The 20,308-nt window shown below is 33.2% G+C and overlaps 4 protein-coding genes and 3 pseudogenes across 7 annotated transcripts, besides 3 other annotated features; 6 read left to right on the forward strand and 1 right to left on the reverse strand.

Annotated features, from left to right (window-relative positions):
* Positions 1–3,322: 3,322 nt before the first annotated feature.
* Positions 3,323–5,742: a mobile genetic element.
* A 200-nt stretch (positions 5,743–5,942) lies between these two features.
* On the forward strand, positions 5,943–6,773 carry TVAGG3_0371390 (uncharacterized protein; the record flags this gene model as incomplete). Its single annotated transcript, XM_001284617.2, has 1 exon — positions 5,943–6,773. A coding segment is annotated over one exon (831 nt), but the record flags the coding sequence as incomplete, so codon positions are not given.
* A 135-nt stretch (positions 6,774–6,908) lies between these two features.
* On the forward strand, positions 6,909–7,502 carry TVAGG3_0371400 (DDE endonuclease family; the record flags this gene model as incomplete). The annotated part of the gene is made up of 1 exon (XM_001283939.1): positions 6,909–7,502. A coding segment is annotated over one exon (594 nt), but the record flags the coding sequence as incomplete, so codon positions are not given.
* Positions 7,503–7,634: 132 nt separating this feature from the next.
* Positions 7,635–7,739: a mobile genetic element.
* Positions 7,740–19,163: a mobile genetic element.
* On the forward strand, positions 8,999–9,902 carry TVAGG3_0371430 (protein of unknown function, DUF4106 family; the record flags this gene model as incomplete). Its single annotated transcript, XM_051231791.1, has 1 exon — positions 8,999–9,902. A coding segment is annotated over one exon (904 nt), but the record flags the coding sequence as incomplete, so codon positions are not given.
* Positions 10,700–11,561, forward strand: TVAGG3_0371440 (protein of unknown function, DUF4106 family; the record flags this gene model as incomplete). The annotated part of the gene is made up of 1 exon (XM_051231792.1): positions 10,700–11,561. A coding segment is annotated over one exon (862 nt), but the record flags the coding sequence as incomplete, so codon positions are not given.
* Positions 11,999–13,220, forward strand: TVAGG3_0371450 (annotated as a pseudogene). Its single transcript has one exon. A coding segment is annotated over exon 1 (1,222 nt).
* TVAGG3_0371460 lies at positions 15,650–16,539 on the forward strand (annotated as a pseudogene). Its single transcript has one exon. A coding segment is annotated over exon 1 (890 nt).
* TVAGG3_0371470 lies at positions 17,010–17,267 on the reverse strand (annotated as a pseudogene). Its single transcript has one exon. A coding segment is annotated over exon 1 (258 nt).
* Positions 19,164–20,308: the final 1,145 nt, after the last annotated feature.

Raw genomic sequence — 20,308 nt, forward strand, 5'->3', positions numbered from 1 at the left:
TGACTCGAACATGATAAACAAAAGCGACACGCTGATTACTACATTTATGAAAATATAGTACGTTTCCATTCATCTGTTTACTTGTTTTTGTTGGAATAAAATCATTTTTTTTTTCTTTCATGAAATAAGAATTTTGCTGCGAAAGCAATATCTCTAACAATAATTAATACATTACGTCAACTCTGGAATGAGTATTTATCAAATATGATATCAAAATCAAAAATTAGTTGTTTTTTATGAGTAAAAACGATGTAAATTGATTATTTGACTAATTATCAAATACTTTGATTTTCCAAATTTTTTTCGAAATTGATTTTTTCATGTGAAAATTCAAATTGTTTAATTTCATTTTTGAAATTTTGAATTTTTTTTGGAATTTTGAGTTGATCAATTCAGCAGAATTGATAATGCTATTGCTTTAGGGCATACCACAAGGTGATGAATAAAAGGTGAACATTAACAAATTATTTTAAATCACAAATATCATCCTCATCAACTTTAATTCTAAAAAGAACTGTACTGAATTATGAAAATGCATGATTTACATTATTAAAATCTTTGAATGAAAATAGTACAAGATAAGTTTTTATTCATTTTTAATTAGATTTAAACGAAAAACTACTCCATATTAAAATTTAAGTCGAGAAATCGTATTTTGTTCTTATTTGTTAGCATTTTGTAGACATTCTAATCTTGAATTAATTTGTTACATGATATTATTAACAAATTTAACTGAAAAAATATGTTAATATGGAATAAACCATGATTATATAAGCTATCAATGCTATATATACATATGTAAAAGATTCATATTAACTCAATTAACAAAAATGATAGATTTTCATAAAGGTTCAATCTAGGTTCGTCCGAAAATTTTGATTTTTATATAGAAGACATAGTTTCATATACATAATTAAATTTTCAAACAAATTTGATCATACCATTTATTAAGCAGGATAGTATATTAATTACTATCAGTATAAAAATATAAAAATGATTATATTTAATTATTGCATAATTTAGTCAAAGAGTTATAAGCCTCAAGTGATCGTTATCACCTTCAATGCACGTATACTTTATTGATTCATAGATATTTAATCTATGTTTGACATGTTGTTGTCGTCATTCGTTTTGTTCCCATTCTTCCTAAGTTAGAATTAGAGAATACACCATCCACATCATCTAATTTGGTCTTCAGCGATAGATTGGTTCATTTTGGAGGAGTCCCATCAGACAGTTTTCGAGCACCAAATATCAAATTTTAATGTATACAAATCTTTAGTGATTTATCTCTTTTATGATGTGTAAAAGGTTTCTGCTCATCAACATTTGATTTCCGACATATATGATTTCTAATTGCAATTATTTACTTTCTTTTTATAATCTAACTCTGTGACTCATACCATAAATTAATTATTGGAAAGTGTCAATATGTTTGGCACAACGCATGGCGGAAGATACCAAACCATGCAGGGAATATGATACGTTTAAGATCTCCGAACTTTTTTTCCAAAAATTTTCTATCGTTGCCCTACCTCTTATGACTATCGAATGACTAATCAATAATTAAATTGGTTCTCAAATTAATGTTAGAAACATTTCATAGTCTATATTTATATTTAGGTATAAATAAAATATTTCCTTTTCAAATGGTTCACAACAATGTAATCGTCATTTAAAAACACATAGAGAAAATGCCTGCTATATTGTTACAAATAATGAGTATAAACAAAGATAATTTCTCAATATTCTCAAATTTTTGAAAAATGCAAATTTGAACGGTTTTGGTCTCAAAGATTTCAATAAAAATTCTCTCAATCAAAGCTTGTTCCTTTTGTTGTTTTCCTAACAAGAAAAGAGATAAACTTAATTATTAAATACAGATATCGAGTATCGAAATTTCAATTTTAACAGAAAAAGCCAGTAATAAAAGTTGCCTCTGCTTTGATATATTATACTCAACATTGAAGGAGGAGCATTTATGCTTCATAGTTTGTTTATTGGAAGCCAGTATAACTCAAGGTTCCAAGCTGAATGCAAAAAATATTCAAAATTATAAAAAATGATCTTAAAAAAAGTATTAATTAATTAATCAAGAAATTAAATGATACTAACCAGTATGATTCAGATGTACAATTCTCGGATTTTCAATAATATATTGAACTTTTATTAGTTTTCTAAAATCCGGACTACTAATTTATGCTATAATTCCTATTTACAATTTAAATAATGAAGAATGGAATGTTAATCTTTTAATTTTAGAAACAATACATTTAAATTTATTTTTATTAACCATATTCCGTGTTTAAATTCTTCATATTATAATTGCCATATAGCGGGGTTATATGGTTAATTTATTAATCAGATTTTTCCCACAAATAACTTCGAAATAGGTTAATTAAAATTACAGGCTTTATTTTTTCATGCACATATATTGGACTAAAGCCTCTAAACTGACTGAAGATCTTAAACAGTCAAAAGAACTATAACCTAATTACGAAATTCTTTTCCATAAACATATGCATATTTAAATGAATAAAACTTGTAATATTGCCTGTATTAATAAATATTATGAAGGAAAAATAAATTAATCATTTTTCGAATTCAAATATTATGAAGGGGGAGATAAAAATTTGAAGCAAAAATTTGTTAGAGGTTATTGCTATCATATTAAAAGACATTACATTCGCTATAGCTATGCTATTAGAGCTAGTTTGATTCTTAAATTAAGCTATATTATGAAAATAAAAAAAAAATTAAATTCCTTTTGGGAATACATAATAGAAGAATGCTTGATTGGATTTTCAATATTTTAGTGGATTTAATTTCTTATAAAAGGTGTTAGGTAGCCGTAATAAGTTATTCTTAAAAGAAACAAATTTTGGAAGTGGCGTAGACTATTAAGCATATCCTATTTTTGAATGACATCTTATGATTAGTCACAATTTCCGTTGTTGAAATTAATTGAAAAATTCATTAAAATTAGAATGTTTCATTAAATGTATTTAGATTATAAACTTGTATTTGTATAATTTTTAATTAAAGTTATGATGAAATCTTAAAATGTCCATTTATTACTTGACGAAATTTAAAAATGAATTGTAAATATAGAATTTATAGAAATTGATCGGTATATTTTTAGTATATATTAGATTAAATGAAATTGTAATAAACTGTAATATAACAATACTCAAGAAATTAAATTTCAGAAAAAGATCGAGAAAGAATTGATCATTATGTGCTAAAATACTATGTATTTAGTTGCAAAAATATATCGGAAATATTAATTCGATTAAAAGTTTTGAAATGAATTGCAAGATTTGGGTCGTTATCGATTTTGTAATTTAATCGTTATCGTTATCGATTTTGTAATTTAATCGTTATCGTCTTTTTCTAAACGTGCATTTTCTTCATATTGGGATAATGAACATAACTTGTTCTGAGCTTCCAATGCACAAATCGTTTTTATTCTAAATGGATTCATTCCTACAAGTTTGGCAGAAATCAGTGAATATCATCATATATCGAATTCTTCAATTTGGCAATTTATTTAAAATCGTTCTCAAGAATTCTTATCTTCATGTAGTCAAATAAAACGGAAATGCGAAAACAAACTTTTATTCGATATTACAAAAAAAAAATATATTGATCGCTAAGATTTAAATACGTATAGTTTAAGTATATGTGGTATCATTATGTGCATATTCTGATATATATACTTGAATGATATCACAAAAATAACAGAAATACAAATCTTGAATTAAATTATATCATAGAATACAATTTTAATAAACGAAAAATCAAACCCTCTCGCAATACAGCCATTTTTAAGAGTAGTTCTTTCAAGATCTTCGAAGATTTGGAAGATCTTGGAAGAACTGCCCTCTAAATGGCTGTAGCTTCGGTATTGTTACTATCAAGTAGAAAGTTACGGTAATTACTGCCATTTTAAGAGTAGTTCTTTCAAGATCTTCGAAGATTTGGAAGATCTTGGAAGAACTGCCCTCTAAATGGCTGTAGCTTCGGTATTGTTACTATCAAGTAGAAAGTTACGGTAATTACTGCCATTTTAAGAGTAGTTCTTTCAAGATCTTCCAAATCTTCGAAGATCTTGAAAGAACTACTCTCTAAATGGCAGTAGTTTCGATGTTAACATGATAATATGAGTGAAATTTTCTTATTTGAAGTCGGTTAAAGAGCAGTTCTTTCAAGTTCCTTCAAATCAGGAAGGGTCTTGACAGAACTGTCCTCTTATTGATTGGAATACCGGTATTTTACGTTGGTAAATGCTTGATTTGAATTGGGGGCTGAGTGTTGGAGAAAAAAAACATTAAAAAAATAAAAAGTGCCAAAATAAAAAATTCAATCTACATATATATAGTATTTCTAGGCCTGTCCAAACTTTTAAAAAAGCTTACCACGTGGAAGGAAGAGACCAAAAAAATCGTGCCTCGGCGGCTTCGCCGCCTCGGCACTAAAAACAGCATATCATATTTAATATGTCCTTTTTTCTTTTTCTCTTTTCCTCTTTCTCTCTCTTTCTTTTTCTTTTCTTTCTCTCTTCTTTTCTTTCTTCTCTTTTTCTTCTTCTTCTCACTTTCTTTTTGGAGCTGCTTTACTTTGAAATCTCTTCATCAATTGATGAGAGAAATAATAGTAAAGTAGCTTCAATGTAAATACGTACATTGATTGGGTTATGGTTAGCGGTAATGTCTGTATGTAGTTCGATTGGAGCTGCCTCACTCTGAGATCTCTCATCAAATGAAGAGAGTTCTCAGAGTGAGGCAGCTCCAATGTATATGTGCGTATTGATTGGGTTGCTGTAAGAAGCAGTGCTTGTGTGTAGTTCGATTGGAACTGCTTTACTCTGAGATCTGTCATCAATCGATGAGAGTTCTCAGAGTAAAACTGTTCCAATGTGTAATCTTGTGCTAGCTTGTCTGTTCGATTGGAACTGCTTTACTCTGAGTTCTCTCATCAATTGATGAGAGAAATAAGAGCAAAGTAGCTCCAATGTATATATGTGTATTGATTCGGTTTGGTTAGCTGGACTGTCTGTAAGTAGTTCGATTGGAACTGCCTCATTCTGAGATCTCTCATCAATAGATGAGAGAAATAAGAGTAAGGCAGTTCCAATGTATATAATCGTATTGATTTGGTTGCTTTAAGTTGGAGTGTTTGTGCGTAGTTCGGTTAGAACTGCTTTGCTCTGAGAACTCTCATCAATCGATGAGAGTTCTCAGAGCAAAGCAGCTCCAATGTGTAAATTTGTATTAGTTCGGGTGAAAGAAGTTGTAGTGCTGGTGCGTAGTTTGACTATCAAGAAGCTCGCGATTCAAAACTCATCAAATGAAAAGTTTATAGTGGGCTTCTTGATAATATGTTAAAGGTGATGTTCTTGTTCGAGTTGTAACAAGAAGGAATACATGAGTACGTAAGCTCGGCATTCGCCGAGCGAATTAAAGATAACGGACGAATTTAATTTATTTTATTTCAAAATTTAAAATTTTAATATTTAATTATATAAATTAAAATAAACATTTTTACAAATTTTTATAAAAAAATATGTGACATATCGTTTTACCACAATTCAAAATAATTAATGTTGATAAATGTATTTAATATGTAATATTAAACATATTTTGCGCGAGAAGTGAGTTGTGGTAACTTTCGTGGATATCCATCGTTCATTTTATGGTAAAAATTCTCAATTTGTGGGAAAAGTTCTCAATTTTGTGGTAAAGTCATTTCAAGAGCCTTGTACCGATAAACTAGCCTTGTACTGCCATTTTATGGTGATGTAAAGTATTCAAAAAATTTGCAATGTAAACCATTACATGGCAGAAACTTTAAAATAAACAAAAACATGACACTTAGTACAGGGGCTTTTTGGCTGGTGAAGTCAGATAAAACGTGGCTCAAGTGCTCGTTTAAAATTAAAAATGGAATTTCTCACAGTCGAATTTCTTGGTAGACAACAAAAGTTTATCATCAATTGTCGCGCCGAAGGTATGACATATAGTCAAACTAAGCTTGCATGGGAGGAAGAATACCCAGATCTCGGAACTTTAACATCCAATCTCATTGCTACTGCACTTAAAAGAGCTGCATTAGGTCTATACTGGGAAAAAGGGAATCATGGCGGTGCAGATCCATACCTATGCGAGCGTGATCAGCTCACTTTAAAAGAAATTATCGAAGATTCTGCTTACAAAGGTGAAGCTCTAGAAGCAGCTGACATTATTGACGAGGCGTTCAAGTTGAAAGAGCTCAGAAGAGATTATGGTTACAGATTCCTTCTTGAGATTAATTGTCCTACTCTTGCAGAAGAAGTTATCAATACTCTTGGTGGTGATGATGTATCGAGACCTTATGTTAACCATATTTTACAGCAATTGCATTGCAAGCTTAAGGCATGCCAAGAGATTGAAGAATCAAGATACATGGCGTGTGAACCAAGAATTATCGAAGAATTCTACGATAAACATCGTGAAACAATCGAAAGTACTCCAGAGGAGTTGATTTTTAGTATCGATGAAACATTCATAAACAAATTTAAGAAGAAGAAAGTTGCATTACCTGAGGAGATAGAGCATATGATCGCCAAAGGAATTCCAAACTTTCCGCACATTACAGCTTTATGCGGATGCTCAATGACAGGCAAATCTGTCCCACCTCTCTTTGTTCTCCCATGTATTGCAGAACTACCTAGAGAACTGAAAGTATTCCAGCGCGAAAGACATTGTTGGTTTACTTCTACGCCAAAAGGCTGGGTGAACAGAAGTGTATTCTTATTGTATTGCATTTTCTTCATCGAGTGGCTTAACTTTGAACGCCAGAGAATGCCAGAAGATATACGTGACAAGCCTGCTCTCATTGTGTGTGATGGACACTCCAGCCGCGAGAATCCTCTGGCATTGTTCCTTTTGGCAAGTGCCAACATCAAATTAATTGTTCTTCCCGCACATACAACACACATTTTACAAGTATTTGATGTTGGCATTGCCAAAAGATTAAAGTCCAAATTCACGGATTATCTGAGAGATTACATTAAGGCACCGAAGCAAGAGTTCAACAGCAATGCTGCAATGATGCGCTACACCATTATCTACTCATTTATTAGCGCATGGCAAGAATCAGTATCATTAAGAACGGTTCAAAATGCTGCCGCCGCCTGCGGTCTTTGCCCTTGTTCTGTAGAAGCTCTCAAACATAATAAGTATGTTCGTGAATTGACTCCTGCAGAAAAAGAATTGCAAGAGAAAAGAAATTACCGTAATCGAAATCGTTTTAACATCAATGGTGAAGAATTGACGACGATGGACATGATTTGCGCAATTTCTGACAATATTAAGAAGAATCCTGCAAATCACAGATTTTGCAGGAAGCCAGAACAAGACACCAAGGAACGTTTCTACTTTTGGATTACAAACTATCTTGATCCAAGCACTGAGTTGTTGACAAAACTCCCTAATATGCCAGGTTATAGTCCAAATGATTAGGAAAATTTTCCAATTTTCCAACAAAAATTTTCCAATTCTCCACCAAAAATTTTTTAATAAAATATTATTTTACGGCATTGCCCGTCACTTTTTTCGGTACAAGGCTAATATCACGGTATAACCCCCCTGAATATTTGTGGTCACTTCATCTTACCACGTGGTAAGTTTTTATAAAACTCTTTATTTACCATTGATTTCTGATTTAATATCAATATCTTGAATAATCAAGCATATCTAAAAAAAAAAAAAAAAAAAAAAAAAAAAAAAGGTAGTGGGGCTTCCAGGCACTTCGTGCCCTCTAGCCCCGAAGATGTTTAGAATATGAGAGAGGTCCTATAAACCGGAGAAAGTGTCATATAAACATCTGTCATTTTACTCAGAATTTTCATGAAATTTACACCAAAAATATATTTTAGGGTAGAAGGGTATATCTAACCTCTTTTCTAACCTCTTTTCTACCCTCTTGAATTTTCATGAAATTTACACCAAAAATATATTTTAGGGTAGAAGGGTATATCTAACCTCTTTTCTAACCTCTTTTCTACCCTCTTGAATTTTCATGAAATTTACACCAAAAATATATTTTAGGGTAGAAGGGTATATCTAACCTCTTTTCTAACCTCTTTTCTACCCTCTTGAATTTTCATGAAATTTACACCAAAAATATACTACTAGGGTCATTTACGAAGAAATCTCAACAAAGTCTTTACGATGAAGTCTTGACAAAGTCTTTACGAAGAAGTCTCAACAAAGTCTTTACGAAGAAGTCTCAACAAAGTCTTTACGAAGAAGTCTTAACAAAGTCTTTACGAAGAAGTCTCAACAAAGTCTTTACGAAGAAGTCTCAACAAAGTCTTTACGAAGAAGTCTTAACAAAGTCTTTACGAAGAAATTCATGAAAATTCAAGAGGGTAGAAAAGAGGTTAGAAAAGAGGTTAGATATACCCTTCTACCCTAAAATATATTTTTGGGTCATTTACGAAGAAGTCTCAACAAAGTCTTTACGAAGAAGTCTTAACAAAGTCTTTACGAAGAAATCTCAACAAAACATAGACAAGAAAGTTCATGAAAATTCAAGAGGGTAGAAAAGAGGTTAGAAAAGAGGTTAGATATACCCTTCTACCCTAAAATATATTTTTGGGTCATTTACACTCATTTACGAAGAAATCTCAACAAAGTCTTTACGAAGAAGTCACAATAAAACATCTGTCAAAAGCCGCTTTTTAACTTCACTTAAAATGCCACGTAAGCTACGTAAGAATATACGTAAGAGGAAGGGAGCATTGAAACATCCAATAGTAAGACTGACACCACAACAACAGTTGCAACAACAAATGCTGAATGACCCCACTATGTTGCAACAAATGTCAAGCAACCCTATGCTCTTAAACCGAGTTCTTGGTGCACAGAGTGGAGGTTTAAGAGCGGCACTTTTAGCGAAAATGGCAGGCTATGGTGGAGCTGCAGACGGAACAGCTTATAACCCTCAAAGTCAAATGAATTTGAGTTCACTCAAAAATCAAATAACAGATGTCAAAAAGTCAAACATAGACATACAGAAGCAAATAAGTGAAAACGAAAAGAAACTAGAATATGACAGACACACAAAGAAACTCAATGAGTTAAACGTAGAGAAAAAGAAGAAAGAAGAACAACTGAAAGAACTAAGTACAGAGGAATATGCAAAAAAAGTGTCAGAAAAAGCAACAGAAGTAGCAAAAATGGAACAAGATGTCATAAATTTGAAAAACCATACTACTCAATATAAAGTACTGAAAGATGAAGAGATAAAACAAAAAGCCCTGAAGACATATATGGATAGCGATGAGTATAAAAAAGAAGTTGAAGCAAATGTAAAGGCAGAAAAACTTTTACAGTTGCAAAACCAAACCGTACAGTATGAAAACTTAGCACAAGAAAGTAAAAATAACGACGCGGCTATGCAAAAGGCAATGAAAAGCGCAGAATATATAAAAGCTAACAATGACTGGTTAGATGCCCAAGCCAACGCTAAAGCAGCCCAACTCATAGGGTCAATAAGGACAAAAATACAAGCGGATGAAGACAGTTCAAATGAAGCTTTAACAAATGCTGACTTTAAGAATGCCTTCGAAGCTCTTCATAGTAAGGTGAAACTAGTGAACGACTTCTCATCTGGAAAGAAACTGAAGTCTGAAGGTTTCGACAAAGAGTTAAAAGAAGTAGCACAAAATATGACGAAAATAACAGATGCAGCAACGAGACAGGCAGTTCAAAGTGCCTATGACGCCGTTAGAGCAACTGTTGTGAAAAGTCAAGAAAAAGAGTTACAACAGACCAAAACAGACCTAGTAAATGCTTTCTTAAGAACGAAAAGTCAGGTAGGACATTACGCTGCAGATGGAACATATGTGCCAGCTGGTGGAACTTATATACCACCAAACCCTCCAAGAGAAGCACCTGCACCAGGACTACCTAAAACATTTACATCGTCACATGGACATAGACACAGGCATGCACCAAAACCACCTCCACAACCAGCACAACAACCAGCACAGCAACCAACAGTTCAAAACCCAGCACAACAACAACCACAAACAGAGCAAGGACATAAAAGAAGTAGAGAACAAGGAAACCAAGAATTCTTAAAAATGCTTAAAGAAGAGTGTGGTTTCCCAGATACTGTTGACTTTAGTGACAGATATAAAGAAGCTATTGGAAAGTTCAAGGATGGAAATACTGACCCGAACCTATTTAGCTTTATGGCTCAGCACCAAAACGGATATAATCTCAAACCTGGAAAATACAAGCTCGCTAAGGGATATGATTTAATAGCATATCATCCAAATGACATGGATGAATTTACTCCGAGATATTTGATGTCAGAGCTAAATGACAATTCAACTTTCGTCATGAAACGCGTAAAAAATAGAGACGGAACGAAAGAACAAAAGCTTATGAATGCGGATGACGTAGATAGGGAAATTGTTGAAAACGGTCTCGGAATATATGAAATGCCAGCAGATGAGGTACAAGAAACTCCACAGGAAGAACTAGTTCAGATACAACCAGACATGGAAGAAATAGTTCAGCAACAACAGCTAGAAGAGCCTGAAGGAAACGAACAAGTCCTTCCTTTGGAAACTAACTTCACAGAACTAGATGAAGATTTGGAACAGCCGAAAAATCTTGACCCTCAACAAGAGTATGCGGAGAATATGGAATATTTCCAAGAGTCTAAAAAAAATTCAGCTGACATAGTAGAAGAATATCGAAAAATGTTTGCCGACATACAAAAGACTCCAACACCAGATGAAAATATTCAGCATAGAATGGAAGCACTGAAAGAAAATGTACACAAATACAACAACCCTTTTTACTTACGAGCATTTAACGTTCAATCTTTGGATGAACTCGGTGAAAATAAAAGGTTAAATTTCAAGAAAACATATAGAAATGAAACATTGTTTAAAGTTCATTCAGAACCTAACCAAGATGGAAACAAACCTACTTTTGTTTCTGCAGACGATGGAACTACAATGAGATGGGGTCATAAAGCTAACCCGGATAGGTGGTTCATAAACTTACAACCTCAATTCCAAGAAGTTGTAGACGCAATGGAAGTCAATGGTGAACCAGATATAGCTGGTATTTTAAGCGCGGCTTTAATGCCATTGAAAGATATGAAACATGCAGATATTTTGGACCAGTATGAAATGAACATGGCTGATGGAAATATAACACCTGACGTTCTAGAACATTTATCTCAAAGAACTACACAGAACCATAGAGATGGTATATTTGGTGAAGAGTTTAGAAAGAAAGTTAGGGAGGGCGAAGGAAGAGAACCTATTGTACATGACCTTGCAAACGAAAGTTTACAAAATGTCATAAAAACTTACTTTGCAGACAATGAAATGAGAAGGGATGAATATTTAAGAAAACTCAAATGGACAGTACCAAATGAAATGTTAGTATTGAAAAACATGTTCCTTGACAAAATAAAACCAACTACAGAAATAAACGACGCAAGACTGAAAGATTGGGTAAAAGCTTTCCCATTCACAAAAGATATAGTTGGTAACATGGAAAGAAAACCAGAATGGCTACAAAAACATATATTTGGAAACGAGCTTATTCCATATGGACAGGCACTGTTTGAAGAGCTTGAACCGGAAACTCAGGAAAGAGTCATGCAAACAATACGCGAAGACTCAAATACAAACTATGACAAACTCTTTCTAGGATATAGGTTACCTGAGATGGGCGACCAGAGCCAAAAGGCAAAAAGGACATGGGAAATTTGCAACATACTAGATGAACATAATGCAAAGATGCAACAACTTCAAGCAGAGGGCAATGAAGGAAAAAGAAGAGTTAAAAACTCAGTCAGGAAGAAAGTAAAGCTTGGTCCACGTGGGTTCTATTATGACATATAAATCCAACTATTCTATATTTTTACTCATATGAAATGTACGCCGCTCAGAATATAACGCCAACAGTTTTGGATGCTATGAATGGAAATGTTTCCGAATGGTATAACGAATGCGACAATGCCATTAGAAGGTCAGAAATAGTTCCTGGAACTTACGAATATACAACTGCTGTTTCTTATGGAAATGTAGAGTTTGGAGAAGGTTCTTCAACAACAGTAGATATTGCTTGCGACAGGTTTCATATTATTTCTATTGACAACTCATTCTTATACGTGGAACAAGACATTGAAATAAAACCTTCTGCCAAGTTGTCTGACAAGAAAGGTTGCAATGGAATTTTCTATGTCGGATACCAATATGCTCCAGAAGTTTTCATGGGATATAAGATATATTCTAACTCTGACTTAGTTCAAACAGTAACATGGGCAAACTATGAATGGTTCGCTTTGAGAAACTCAGTACAACCACAAGCTAGAGAACAAACAGACCAGTATGCCACCATTGAGAAAATAAGAAGACTTGACCCTAACGTTCCAGGAGTTTATGTTGACCTTTCTGGACAAACTGCAGCAGCAGTAACCAAAGTAAAACTGAAACTTAGAGTCCCTTTGTCATCTTTCCTTATCTTCAGGTTTTTAAGATACTTGCCAAACTGGGCAGGAAAAATTTCTATCGAACTTACTCCAAGCAAAAATAACTTAGTCATTGCACCAACACAAGACCCATTCACTCTTACTGTAGCTGGAACTGGTGGAGCCAAGTTCTGTGACTTTTGCAAAGACAAAGTTGACTTAGACTTTGGTTTCTCAAACTTCAACACTGAAGTAAACTATTATTTCAATGCTGCTGGAACTGCTTGGGACCCAGTTAAGTTTACATGCGAAAAATTTGAATGCAAGAGAATAGAAAGCAGACTTGCCGTTTATATGTTGGACCCAGATATTTCAAATGCTTTAGCTGCCAAATATATTGCAGTTCCACTTATGTTCCCTATACACCAAATAATCTGTCAAAGACTTTGCAGGTGAAGTTGGAAACCAAAGTGCTGACCCAGGTGCAAGAACAGATATTGCTTTAACAACTGCAATGAAACATGCAGATACTATGTTTGTACTGTTCAGACGAACTATAAATGACTATTCTTGTTTCTACAACCCTGGTATTAAATATCATATAAACATAGATGGCAAATATATCCAAGAGAAGAATATTCCACAGTTGAGGATATGAGGTCATACAACTTGACATTAGATGCTATGAACTTTAACAAACTTCACAACAACCATTAACCCTGAAATGCAAAGTTCTATTATGCCATATGTGAAAGTATGGACCCATACAGGAGCTCAAAAAACTCAATATAACAAATGGAGACCGTTCAAACTTTGTTTTGGCTTGGCATTCCATTTGCTGACTCAGAAGACTTTATGGGTGGTATTTCAACTGTTGGTACTGTACATAATACAATATACTGGTGACAGAGACGGTCCAGATGAATTGAAAGCAAAGAAGTTTACAAAAACCAATAGCACTTTTCACGGAAGATGCTCTTTTGAAAATTCGTTCGATGAAAACCTGCTGGGGCTCCTCAGATTGGCATAACGACAGCTTCCATCGAGCAGATTTGGCAGCAGGTCAGTAAGTTGTTCTTGAACTGACTTCCTCTCCGTCAAATATTGACAGTACGCCAGTTTTGACATAATATTGTATTATAAAACTTTCCTTTATAATATCGGTTCAGTTTTGAAGTTATATTTTGTCAACGTCCAAGAACTTTCACCATCTCGGTTATACCAACTTTCTTTGCTTTATGGAAATATTTTGGTTCAGCAAATATTGCTATTCTATAACATTTACCATTGTTTGTATAAAGAACTATTCTGTCAATGTATTTGTATTGTTTGTGTGTGTAAACTTTGTTCTGCTTCAATTCGAAGAGATACTCAAATACGTCCATCTTTTTATTCTAAGTAAAATGTCATTTCCGAAAAATAGAAGCGTAAGTGTTTCAAAAGGTTTAATGGCGTGGCAGATGTGAAGTTAAATTCACCAACTCAAACAAACAGTCAAAGTGTTGTTGTCATGTCAAAGAAAGAGAGTTGAAGTGGGGAAACCATACGAAGACGAAGATGGTATAACAATAGTTCCTGTAAAAGAACAACCAACATACCCTGAAGTTAGCAGAGACTTAAGTTCTGTTGCAGATATTCAAACGACTACCAACAACTGAAAGACAAACTTAAAACTCAGGAGAAAGATTTTCAAGCTTTAGGTATAATTGTTAAACTTGGTCGAACACCAACCCTGTAAAAGTGAACTCATATGTCATCGCACCTCATGAAGTTTTGAAAGAAACTATTGAAACTTTTGACAGAGGCAGATGATATAAACATCAAAGAAATAGAACCCGACATTAGTTGCTGTGGTGTTTCATATAATGTCATTGACAAGATATACGTTATGAAAGGAGGTGAAACCTTGAACTTAAAATATAGTTTCCCAGACGTCATAAAAAAATATTGACGACCACAACATTCATTAAAAATTTACTTGCTAAGTAAAAATGGCAGAAGACATAGTGGTTTATTACTATTTACGACTAAAAACCCTGAGTCATATAATTCTATAACAACAAACTTACAAAGTCCTCAAGGACGATATTTGTAAACTAACCTTAAACACAATGACGACTAAAGCCTGTTTTTTCTTTTGACACCAGAAGACTTTATTGTTGTGAATGGTAAAAAATACTCCTTTGAAGATACTTACTCAGATATACCACCAACAGGTTTGTTGACTTATTTAATACTTTAAGGACGGATGTAACATGTGCTGCAACTAGAGCAGGTTTCATTATGTTTGGATGTCCGACTGAGTTTACTATAAACGATATGAGCTATAATACAAAACTTATATCTGGTTTTTACTACCAACAGTTTCCTATAACAGGAAAAGGTGTCATACAAGGAATGTCTGCCATTGATTTAAGCACACCTATTTTATATATTGTTTCAAACTTAGGTTCAAAGTGCTATTCGAATGTCGACAGAAACTACTATGACCAAAAGATACTCATGCGTATAAACAACACTTTCTCTGCTGGTTTGCCTATTGTTCATTCGAATGCAGAGTTTTCAGCTTTAGTAAACTCAAACACTTTAGCAAACATAAACTTAACCTTAGTTGACGCAAACTTTGTTCCTGTAAAACTTTTATGTCCTATGTATTTGTCAATGACGGCAGAAAGTTTCGAATTGGAAGATGCAACTGGTGAAAGTATTGTATTACAAGAACAACTTCAACAACAAATAGCTCAAGAAAAACAAATGCAACAAATGGAACAACAAAGTCAAGAATAAAAAAATAATATTTTTTTTATTTTATAAAAATGTACAGAATAGATGTTTCAGATTTTTATGACTTCCAAGCATTCAGAAATATGTGTCCATTTAGAGACTATAACAAAGCAGTCGAGAATTTGAAACGTTTAGTCATTATGTTGACTCTGCCCCAGAATGTTATGTCATGAAAGAATGGGATGTTGTCTTTAACAAACCTAAAGCGACAGTAGTTTCAGAACAAGAATGTAGACAGAAACTTAAGAAAATAAAAGTTGTACAAGTTGGAATGAAGATGTTAGATGCTTGGGATATCTTATTGTCAAAGTTAGAAGATTTTTCAGTTCGAGGTATAAAGTTCTATACACCTTCTCCAAACTTCTATTCTATCTTCACTGGATATAAATACGAACAAGTAGAATGGAAAGAAAATATATAGAAGCTTGGTTAGACCATGTCAAAGAAATTATATGCAATGGAAACGAAAGAGTCTATGAGTATATCTTATGTTGGTTTGCAAACATCTTACAACATCCAAGTGCTAAAAATGAAACTGCTCTCATTATAATTGGAAAGCAAGGAACTGGTAAGAACACATTCTTTACAGATATTTTGTGCAAACTGTTAGAAGGTTATTCGAATCCGAATATGACAAACTTAGAAAACATCTGTGGCAAGTTTAACTCCTCAATAGAGAATATGAAACTTATAGTTTGCAATGAACTTCAAAGTATAGATACAACAAAAGTTTTGAACTCAGATGCTTTGAAGAGTCTTATAACAGACAAAGTTGGAGTTGTTGAAAGAAAATATAAAGACCAAAGAGTTTGTGAAAATGTTGCAAACTTCATTATGGTTTCAAACAATGCTGTTCCGATGAAGTTAGAAAGTTCTGACAGAAGATATGTAGTTGTCAGAACGTCAGATTCTCATATGCAAGATACAGAATATTTTGACGACTTAGCAGAAACTTTGACATCTGACTTTTACAACCACTTGTTCTCATACTTTATGACATTAGATATTTCTAAGTTCAATCCAAGACAAATTCCACATACCGAAGAAAGACAAACATTGTTAGAAGCAAACAAGAGTGTATATGAACTGTTTATAGATGAGACTAACTTTGAGTGTTTAGATGAAAGGTCATTGTACGATTCGTATAAACAGTATTGTCAAGAGTATGGTTATATGGCAGCGTCTAAACGTACATTCTTGGCAAATGTCAAAAGTCTTTTAGATGTTCAGAACGGCGTATATACAAAGAAAATTTTTTCTGAGTAAATTTTAAAAAAATATTTTTTTATCCGATAGAAAAGATGACGAAATTCATCTCAGTAAATAAGTACATGACAGAAGTCAAAGAAGAACTAGACCCATTCGCTTATTTGAATGTTTACTTCTACCATTTTGAAAAGTCTACATTTGACAAAGTTTGGAACATCGAACCAGTTAAGTTTGCTATTGTGACTAAAAATGGTGCGAAATTTGAAGACTTAGACATAGAAGGTTTGTTAGCAGTCAAAGAAAATTTTGACAAAAGTTTCAACCTTAAAGAAAGGCAAAGCATAAAACTTGTTTAATACCTTATGAAGTCCAAAGAAAGCAGACGATATGAATATTATAGATCTAAGATAGTTTGAAAGTTCAAGGTAATTGGGTAAAAAGATTTTAGAGTCTAAAGCAGTGTTTGCTCTAAAGAGGAAGAGCACATTGACATTGACCCAGAAATGTTCTAAAATAAAAATTTATTTTTACATGTCATATCTCACCTTCTCTGGAACTGGTTCAGGTTCTTTCTTCTCTTCTACTTCTTTTTCTTCTAAACTTTCTTTTCTTTCTTTTCTCTCTTCTTCTTCTTCTCTGGTGGAGTTATGTCAAATTTGGCGCAACCATATTTATGTAAAAGTTCTTTGTCCTTTAATAGCTCTTCTATTCTGTTTTCTATTTCATCTTCAAGAACAGCGCATGTGTCTTCTTTGCATTCTAAGAACTCTTTGTTGGACTTCATCTTTCCAATCGGCGTCATCTCTGTCAACAAGTTCTGTCATTGAACAATTTTAAGACTTCTCTGCTAATGTTTTATGGTTCTTGTCTATTTCCAGAAACAGAACTTTAGACCAAATTACCCTTTCTTGTTTACACTATGTAAGATTTTAGGTCGACAGATGTTTAGAGTCAAAAAAGCTTGTCTCGAATTAGATAGCGAAATCGCTAAGACCATTTTCAAAAAGATAAAAATTTTAATTTTCTATAATATTATGTTTAGAAAAAAAGTTTGCTGAAACATTGAACAAGAAATTTGAGCATGTTTTAAAAAGAACAAGAGGAGTTAGAAAATGCTCAGATAAAACCATAATGACAAGTTCTTATTTGCTCAGAATGGTATACACAGGTCTAATTGCACCACCTGGTCGGTAAGGACTTTTCACTATCTAAAATGGCTGCACAACAACAAGAATAGATGAAAAGAACCCATTCTAATGAGTTATAGTTGTCATTTGTAGTACTTCTGGTCAATTTGACCAAACGTCAATTCGTTCAACGGAATTATAAGAAAGTCTAAGTTAGTGTATAAAGGCATATGATTGTTAGATTTGGATAAAGAAGTACCAAAGAAGTGGTTTTCTGAGTCATATGCTATAAATGAGTATGTCACATTCCGATAGTTTAAAGACCCAAATAGGAATGTCAGAGAATATTAGAGAAAAACCACTTTCAAAAACAAACAGAAGAGATAGAATAATTTCGAAGAAATTGCAATCTTTCGATTGGAAGCCTTAACCCTCGACAGATGTTCTTCTTATCTTAGAGATTTCGCCTCTCATCCTTTGTTAAAGAACAGAGAACAAAGCCATGTGTCGAATTCTTAAAAGCTCAGGCACTTTTAACATCTCTGTTGTCATTTGTGTATCAGAAGCAAAGAGTTTTAGTAGGAATGTAAAGAGAATACTACTTACTGAGCATTATACTTTTCCTGGTTGTCCGAAGACGATTTCAATGGACCTTTATGAAGAAGTCCATGGCAGGTAATTTTGGACAGACATGAAGCTATGGGAGGAGTACAAAGTCCATACAAGACCCTCATATCTTCTTTCAGAATTAAATATCCTCGCGAACAAAGTTCAAATTGTAAAAAGTCAATAAAAGATAAATGGTTATTTACGTCTGCTTGTTTGAAGTTGTAAAATATATCTGTTATTTTTTCACGATTTTCATAGGAATTCAAATAAAAATTATATTTTAGGGTAGATGGGTATATCTACCCGTTTTCTCTCATTTTCTACCCATTGGTCTCTTACTGAAAAAGTACTGTTCCATATGCCATTTCTCAGAATATTTACCTCAGAATTCCGCAAAATATATTTTATGGGTAGTGGTATATCTAACCCGATTCAACCTCATTTTCTACCCCAGATATTTTATAAGCGTTTTACATGGTAAACATGTTGATTCGTGAAATTCTAAACATTCTCCGTAGCTTCCTATTTCTTTCTGTATACATCGAATGTTGTTAACAAGTGCGAAGGTTTCTTTATACTTATTTCTTGACATCTGAAAGAAAGGAAATCGTCAGCTGTTGGATAGTTTTTTTGTTTAGAATGTCACATGCATGTTTATCTTCTCGGTTCTCTGCCTCCCTCTTTAAGTACGAGCAATAGTCCGTTTCATCATACGTTCTTATTCTTTTGACGGAGTAGTTATATTTCCTCATTGCTGCTTTACATTTTTCGAACATTAGTGGGTTCATTTTAGATATGTACATTGGAAATCTTCCTGCTATATGCTAAGTCTCAATTGGGCTCCTTTAACCTCAAAAGTTGCGGGTTTGACTTGTTCATTCACTATCTTCCTCTTCTATCTTTATCTCTTATCTGCAATACATATTTGCAAACTAACGAAACAAAGTATGTCGTAGGTCCTTAATTCTTCAGATTTATAATAGATGGTCAGAGATGTTATCTTATATACATAGTCGAATCTTGTGTCCGATGACTTTGTTGGTTGCATGAAATCAAGAAAGCTCATCATTTAACTTTCGTATGAACTTCTTTATTTCTACTGAGTCAGTTGTTTGACTTCTATTTACAATCGACATTCTGGAAATAGTAGCTTTTGTTGTTTGTATTCAGGAAGTTTAGGGTTGATGGTATATATCTGCAATTTAACCATAAGATATGTTCATTTTGTTTTCATCTTTTCGCACTACAGTCTAAACGTACTTGTTAAAAAGTTCTTGCTTTAATTCTTCTCGGATGTCTTTTTCGAAAGTCATATGAATAGAAGGAATGAAGCTTTCATTCTCTACTAAATTGAGATGGTATCATGACTAACGAGATTGGTGCTTGTTGTTGCTAACGTTCTTAAATAAAAAAATAAAAAAATATTTTTTTTAAAAAACCAACATTTATTTTTTATGTTCTTTTATGTGTCTTCTGTGAAAGGTCAAAAAATTTCAAGAGTTTGTGTGTTTTCTAGATGGTAGAAAAGAGGGTAGAAAACGGGTAGATATACCTTCTACCTAAAATATATTTTTATTGAATTCAGCACAAAATTAAGAGTTTTTTGTGTGTTTTCTAGCGGGTAGAAAAGAGGGTAGAAAACGGGGTAGATATACCCTTCTACCTAAAATATTTTTTGGGGTAAAAAGTTCAAATTGTACACAGTAAGCTTGAAAAATCTAAGTGTTAGTCTTAGTAAGATGGTAGCTTCTTAAGCATATGCCGTCCTTGAGTTTTATGTACGTGAAGAGAGTAAATGAAATTCAATTACGAAGTACAATTCATGACAACTAAGGCTTCAACTATTTTTGTCTTTTGCAGAAGGTACTTTCTCTTCTCTTTCAATGGTTCGGCAGAATATACTACTCATAGAAATGGCCCAAAACGGTTTATAGAAAGTGTATTTTTTAATGTCGAAGATCGAAGTGCAACACTTCCAAAATACGACGACTAGAAGAGCAGCATGGATATCTTCTTGCAATTTTTGAGTCTCGTAACTTGAAAATCTGAAGAATCGAACAGAGATTGGAGAAATTGCCCCATCCATACTA

The sequence above is a fragment of the Trichomonas vaginalis genome, chromosome V (assembly GCF_026262505.1).
Source record: "Trichomonas vaginalis G3 chromosome V, whole genome shotgun sequence".
NCBI classification, from domain to species: Eukaryota; Parabasalia; order Trichomonadida; family Trichomonadidae; genus Trichomonas; species Trichomonas vaginalis.